General features: G+C 62.9%; 1 protein-coding gene across 1 annotated transcript in view; it reads right to left on the bottom strand.

Annotated features, from left to right (window-relative positions):
• LOXHD1 (lipoxygenase homology domains 1) overlaps positions 1–7,334 on the bottom strand; it is a 170,435-nt gene that overhangs the window by 41,551 nt on the left and 121,550 nt on the right. Inside the window, exon 29 of the mRNA XM_021713353.1 lies at positions 2,348–2,502. Within this exon, the coding sequence (XP_021569028.1) occupies positions 2,348–2,502 (155 nt within the window). The remainder of the gene's footprint in view (positions 1–2,347; positions 2,503–7,334) is intronic.

Raw genomic sequence — 7,334 nt, 5'->3', positions numbered from 1 at the left:
CCCCCCGCGGTGGACGGACCTTCCGCGCTTGCGGGCTCCGCGGCCCGCGTCCACACGGCCTCTGGCCGCACGGCCCCAGCTCGCGGGATCCGTGTGTGGGCACCAGGGGGAGACTGCCCGCACCCGCCTTCCTCCTGGGGGAAGGCGGGTTCTGCCGAGCCCTGCGAGGGGGTCCTGAAGGCTGTGGCCGGAGGGAGAGGCTGGTCCTGCCCCGGAGGCCTCAGCCCCGTGGAGAGTGGGATGGGTCCAGGTGGGCGGGCAGAGGTTCTGGCAGAGGCAGGATTCACATAATGGGAGGGGCCTCGACATTCCCCAGGGCAAGCCATAAGGGAGTTGGGGAGGCCAGCAGGGCCCGCTGGGGAAGAGGTGGCCAGCCCGAGCCATCTGAGAGGCGGGCTCAGGTGGGCTCGTGTCCCCAGTCCTGCCTTTGCTCCTGGATTCCGGGCAAGTGCTTAGAGGGCCGGAAGCTGCTGGCGGCTCAGCTGTGCCCTCAAAGCCCCATGAACAGTGACTGATCCCGAAGTGGCTCCGGCCCCTGCCTGTACCCCATGGGGCATCGGAACCCGAGGAAACAGAAACGATGGCGGGCAGGGTGGGTCTCCCCGTGACGCCGCCGTTGTCAAGAGAGAAGCGCCCTGACTGCGCGGGTGAGATGGGTCGCGTGGCCTCCACGCCTCCTCTGGTTTGCTGGTCACACAGCCCGTGCTGACCGAGCACCCACTCTGCGGTGCAGTCTCACACAGCCATGGCTCTGTCGCTGCCCACTCTCCAGGCGCCAACACAGCCCGAGGGCAGGGGCGGGGGCTCTCCCAGGGCAGGACGATGCCTGGCACAGACCGAGCCCCTGCGTGCCGAGCCTGGCTCTGTGCACCCCGCTGGCCTTAAATCAGGAGACTTTCCCAGTCACTTGAAACTGACTCTGTCTGGGTGGAGGAGGCTGATGCCTGGAGATGTCAGGTAACCCACCCAAGGTCCTTCTGCTGTGTCAGAGCCGGGACTGGAACCCAGGCGATCCGTTCCCGGTGTCTAGGCACCGCTCGCCCGTCCCTAGTGTGCAGCCAGGGGCTTCCCACGACTCCCACTTGCCTTTTGACGTCTCATGATCCCACACGGAAGGAGGAGGACAGGCCTCTCCTTACGTGTGAGGGCGGTGAACAGTTATACCGCCTGTGGTGTGTGTGTGTGTGTGTGTGTGTGTGTGTGTGATTATTTCTCCCTGGTGCAAAGCGCTCTGACATCTGACCCCTTCTCGGGTCAGGGGCTCGATGTCAAGTCACATCTCGGCTCCTGCTTCAGGGAACGGCAGTTAAGGCCAAGTGTTCCCCCTGGATGGTGGAACTCATACGGGGCGCCGGAGCCTGGCTTCCTGGGTCCATGCTGCCTGCCTCACGGGGTCACCGGCCAGCGGCAGAGCCACTTGAGGGACACCCGCCTTTCCCGGCCCAGACTAATCTCCTCCTCCCCAGGACAGTGGGTCAGGGGGAGGAGGGTGCCTGGCTGAAGGTCAGGCTCCAGGGGACCCTTGATGGACAGCCACCTGTTATGCAGGAAAGTCCCAGGCACGGCGGCACAGGTGGGTGGGGGCCGCCCTTCCCTGAGCTCCTGGGGCCCGGGCCTGGCAGGGGAACATCAGCTGGTGAGGGTAGGCGGAGAGAAGGCTGTGGGGGGCAGAAGAGGAGGGTGGGGTGGTGCAGAGAGGGAGGGCTGGGCGAGGGAAGGGGTGTGCTTTCCAAAAACCACAGGCCGTGGGGGCTGGAAGCCCTGGCCGCCTCCCAGTCCTGGCTTCCCTGAGCTTTTGCAGTCACGGAACACTTATGCAGGAGGGCGCGCCTAGCTCCCAGGGGACAGGCCGGGTCAGAGTGGACCCCCCGAGCTGGAGTGCCTCCCATGCGACCTGTGCGGCTCCTGAGGGCCCCGGCGCCCGCTAGGGGCTCTGCACAGCACAATTAGGTAAATTCGTATCTGACCCCAGCTCTCAGACGGGGAAACTGAGGCCCCAGAGGGTGTCCCAGGTAAGGTGTCAACGGCAGAGCTGGTCTCCAGCCCTCTGTTCCAGTCCTGGTTGGCACAGCCCCCGCCCCTCCGTGGGGCTCACAGCCACCCAGGGAATTGTCCCCCGTGCCCCACGGCCACCCACCTGGAGCAGAGCCAGCTTCCTGCCCGCTCCCCACAGCTACTCTGCCCCAGCCCGTGCCCAGGGCAGGGCGGGGGTGCCCCTTGGGAGGGGGGACACGCCACACTTGCAGGGAGAGGAGCCTGTGTGGGGGTGGACACCCTGCCCAGCAACCCCAATGCCCCAGTGGCCGACTCAGGGAGGGGTGGCTGCGTGCCCCTGGCTCCCACCTACCGTGCCCTTCTCGAACTTGTTGGTGCGGTTCTCGGACTTGCCCAGGTAGCGCTCGCCGGTGTCCCCCAAGTCCCCGTAGATGGTGATGTAGACCTTGGCGTCCGTCCCCGCCCCGGGGACGTTCCCCGTGAAGATCTGCACTGAGTACAGCACAACTGGGTGGGGTGGACAGACAGACAGACAGGAGGATGGACAGGGAGGAGAAGGGAGACAGCCTTCAGAGAAAAGGCTCCGAGCCTTCCTAGCCTTGAGGGACACCCGCCACTTGAGGGACACCAGTCTTGCAGATGCCTGGCTCTGGCCCCAGCGTCCAGGCGGGCCTTCCTTTCACTTGCCCAAGTATGGAGGCGCAGCCTCAAGGTTCACGTGGGCTCCCGTGGGAAGTTCGCTCACCCGATCCGGACCTGAGGGCCTCTGATGGCAACTCCGCTGTGTGCCCCAAACCGTCTGCCCACACAGCTGCCTACAGCGTCCAGGGGGAAGGCACAGAGACCACCTGAGACACGTGCACGCTGTGGTCACGAAACCCACCTGCCAGGCATGCTCGCCATCCCCTGCTCTCTTGCGAGGGGGTGGCTGGTGTTGATGCCAGACCCTTCTCGCCGGTTTATGGGGAAAATAAGATACTTTTGAAAGAGCAGTTTTCACCGCTGGGCGAGGGGGCTCAGGCCTACTCGGGAGGCCGAGGCAGGGGGAGTGCTTGCCCCCGTGGGTTCGAGGTTAGCCTTGGGGACGTCTGTGGCCACCTCGACAAACAATGTCAAAAGATCAATAGCGTGTGATGGTCCCTGCCTGTCGTCCCAGCTACTTAGGAGGCTGAGGCAGGAGGATCATGTGAGCCCAGGAGGCTGAGCCCGCCGTAGGCTAGGGCTGTGGCCACTGCACTCTAGTCTGGGTGACAGAGTGAGACACTGGCTCTTAAAAAGTGAGAGAGAGAGAGCAGCTTCTCTATTCCCCTCCGTGAATTCCTTATTTTTATGTATTCTCCAGCCCACGGCTGCCCCCACCTGACTCTGCGCCCCAGGCCAACTCCCCAAAGCCACTGTGACTGCCAGCCCCTCCTTGGTCTCCCATGGCCTGCGGGGAGGGCTCAGTCAATATCCGCGGACAGTTGTTAAGGAAAATACAAACTAGCAGTGTCTTGCTTTTGTTTGGCCACTGTGGATTCATCAAGGAAGGAAAAAAGATCCATCCCAGCTTCCGCCTCAGCAGGGAGAGGCCAGACTTGCACTTTTCTGAGGCTAGGAAGGCTCAGAGTCTTTTCTCTGTCCTCTGTCCTGGGAGATTTGAGGCCCAGGCCGAGGAAGAGGGACCCGGCTGAGTCAACCCCAGGGTGGGGGGCGGGGGGCTGCCGAAGGGTTGGGCGGCCAAGCTGGAGGAGTGCAGGATTCGGGACCCCTTGCCCGCACACAGCCCCAGCGGGAATGGCTACTTAGCACGCCTGGCCGCACAGAGAAACAACGCCTGTGTGCTGGGTGAAGCGGCAGCAACACGTGGCAGGGAGCACGGGTGGGGCTTCCCCCTGAGGGAAGGGCAGGCCTCTCCTGTGAGCCTCTGGATGCCTAGAAGACCCTGGAAAGGGGTCTCCTCCCTGCCGTGACTGGTGGGCATTCTTATCAACCCTCCCCTGCAAGCGGGCTCAGATCCACATTCAGTGACTGCAGGAGAGGGAGGGGTGTGAGTTGCTGGTTCCCAGAGTTGTGGACACACACCCTACACAGCTCTGTTAGCTTCTTTTTCGTTTTCTGGCTTTTTTTTCATGGGGTCTCACTCTGTCCCCCAGGCTGGAGTGCAGTGGTGCGATCACAGCTTACCACGGCCTCAACCTCCTGGGCTCAAGCGACCCTTCTGCCCCAGCCTCCCGAGTAGCTGGGATGGCAGGTGTGAGTCACCCTACCCAGCTAATTTTTACCTTTTTTTGTAGAAAGGACGTCTTACTTTGTTGCCCCAGTTGGTCTCAAGCGATCCTCCTGACTTGGTCTCCCCAAGCGCTGGGATTACAGGCATGAGTCACCACAGCCAGTAGGCTCAGAAAAGTCAGGGAGTCACCGAGACCTGTGGTGCCAACAGCTCACACCCCGCCCGGCCAACTGCCCCTTTCCCGCTTTCCCGCTGACAGCCCAGCACCCTCCCTCCCGCTTGTCTTCCACCTCTCTGGCACTCCACCTGGGTAGCCTTGTGGGGTCCTGGCCTCCCACCTGCCCCGGGAGCCAAGGACTCCCGGTTCCGTCCGCACCCTCGGTTCTCAGCCTGCACCCCCGGGGTGACTTCTCCGAGTTCCCTGAACCCACATCCTCAGCCCTGGTCTGACCCCTTGGCCTCTGGATTCACATACGATGGCCTGGTGGGCGGCCCCACCCTGGCCAGACCAGAGCATCACAGACGCACAACGCACACAGTCAGGCCTAGCCTGGCCCCCTGCACCCTTGCCCCTTTCCAAGCCTCTCTGCCATCTCCCTGTCCCAGCGGCGCCCCCCAACACCGCTCCCCAGGGCTCCTCAGGGGAGCCTGGTCCCGGAGATCAGGGACCAACTCCTTGGCACCCCCAACCCCGGCACGGCCCGTGCGGAATCCCATGGGCGTTCCAGGTGCTGCGTCCAGAAACACAGTCTCCACTTGGCTGTTTCAACAAGTCAGCAGCGTCCAGCCCGTCTCGCTGACCCGGGCCTGAGCGGACCTTAGGACTCCAGTCACCATTCTGACACGGCTCTCCTCCCCCTCCCCCTCAGGCTGCGCCAGCAGACCCCACGTGTGTGTGCATCTGCCCAGGTCTGGCGGGCCTGTGAGGACACCACTCCCAGCGGCCCGTGTCCCACAGCAGGAGGCCGGGCTGCCAGGGGCCAGGACGGAGTGGCTGCCCTACCCTCCCTCGCCCCCAGCTGTTGATGGTCCTTTAGGAATCGGGGGCATGGGTTCAGCCTTGGGGTGCCAAGCGGCTGTGCAGGGGGCTGTCTACTTCTGGATCCTGCTCTCTCAGCATCCCACCTGGCTGTGGAAAGGCGCTTCCCTGGAAATGCCCTCAAGCCCAGAGTGGGCCTCGTGGCATGCTGTCCACACAGGACAGCCAAGCCCCTTCCGGGACAGCTTCCCTTGGGTGTCCTCGGGGTCCGAGCATCAGAGGAAACTGCCCCCAGATCTAACAGCAGAGAACGTCCGGAGGGGGTATGCATGGAGAAAGGCACGCCACGGGGCCCCCACGGCGCTGCCTTCCAGGTGAGTGGCCGCTCGGAGGAGGCAGGCCAGCACAGAGGCTGCTTTGCGCGGGGCGATCAAGGAGGAGGCGGGCTTTGCCTTTTGATGCCTCATCAGCTCACTGGGCAGAAAGACTGAGCCCCGGCTCCACATGGGGCCTGGAACTGGATTTTGCTCCACTCCTTCCGAGGAGACAGCACAGCCAATGTAAGGCAGACGCCAAGCTCTCGGAGGACTCTGACCCGCGCAGGCTGCCCTGCTGGAGGGACCCGGGGTGCGGCCGCCGTGGGAAGGAGCTGGCTCTGCAAGTGAACCTGACTGTTGCAGTAGCTAAAGATGAGCTGAATGCCAACACTTTGTGAGGCCGAGGTAGGAGGGTTGCTTGAAACCAGGAGGTCAAGGCCAGCCTGGGCAACGTGGCCAGATCCTGTCTCCGTGAAAAATGAAAATAAATAAATAGCTAAAGACTCTCCAGAGCTGAACAGCTGGTGAATAATTGGAGACTGACGCCCACGAGGCCACCACGGGTCAAGACAGGTGTGACTGTCCACGCGGTCCAGGAAGAACGGACCCGTACAGACCACGTGGAAAGAAGGGCGAGGAGGCTGGGAACGGAGCTTGGGTGGGCCACCCAGCCTGGGAAAGGAGCTGGCACTCGGGGCACTGTGCAGACAGGGGGAGGTCGCCAGAGCAGGCGGTGTCCCCAGAAAGAGGGGGTGCAGGAAGGACAGAGCCAGGGGCCGCAAGTCCCGCAGAGAAGCCCGCGGGGAGGAAGAGCCGACAAGTACCTGGCCCCCGGAGCGGAAGGCCCTGCACTCGGGGCACCCAGGGCACTCGGCGGTCTGGCTACATGTGCCCAAGGTGCGTGAGACTCACAGTACGATGGGACAGTGGGCACAGCCAGAGCAGCGCGACCAGGCCACAGGGATCGGAACGCTGGGGAAACAGAGGCCAGGACAGTCCTGGCACAGGACGCCCCATAGCTGGGCGAGCTGTCGTGGGGTCAGCCCAGGGAAGGCTGGGGGCACAACCCTCAACCACACAAGCACACAACTGCACAACTGTACAACTGCACAACCACCTAGCCACACAACCGTATAACCACACAAACAACTCCACAACTGCACAACCCCACAACCTCACCACACACACAACCACACAACCCCACAACTGCATAAGCACACAACTACACAACCGTCCAACCGCATAACCCCACAACCACACAACAGCACAAGCACATAACCACACAGCCTCACAACCGCACAACACACACAACCACGCAGGCCCACAACTGCACAACCCCACACCCACACAACTCCACAACTGCACAACCACACAACCGCACAACCATACAACTGCATAGTCCTACAACCACACAGCAGCACAACCACATAACCACATAACCATACAGCTGTGCAAACAACCCCACAACCGCACAACCACACAAGCGCAAAACCCCACAGTCCCACAACCGCACAACACACAACCACGCAACTGCACAACCCCACACCCACACAACCCACGACCACCCAAGCACACGATCGCACAACCCCACAACCGCACAAGCACACGGCCGTGGTGTCAGCCGGCAGAGATGCTGCTGTCTCTTAGCTTCGCAGACTCAGGCAGGGGCCTCCACCCCGTGACCTCGGCGGCCCTCCCACAGGAAGGGAGACACCAGCAGACCCTCTGGGCAGGCCACACATCCACACACATCCTCCGTGTCCCTCTCTACCGAGGGGAGATGACGACAGCACCCCGCCGGAGAAGGGCTCGGCCTGCATGGGCAGGCGGG

Source organism: Carlito syrichta, unplaced genomic scaffold (assembly GCF_000164805.1).
Source record: "Carlito syrichta isolate Samal-C Ts95f unplaced genomic scaffold, Tarsius_syrichta-2.0.1 Scaffold304483, whole genome shotgun sequence".
In the NCBI taxonomy this organism is placed as follows: domain Eukaryota; kingdom Metazoa; phylum Chordata; class Mammalia; order Primates; family Tarsiidae; genus Carlito; species Carlito syrichta.
This window is presented reverse-complemented; position numbering and strand designations above follow the sequence as displayed.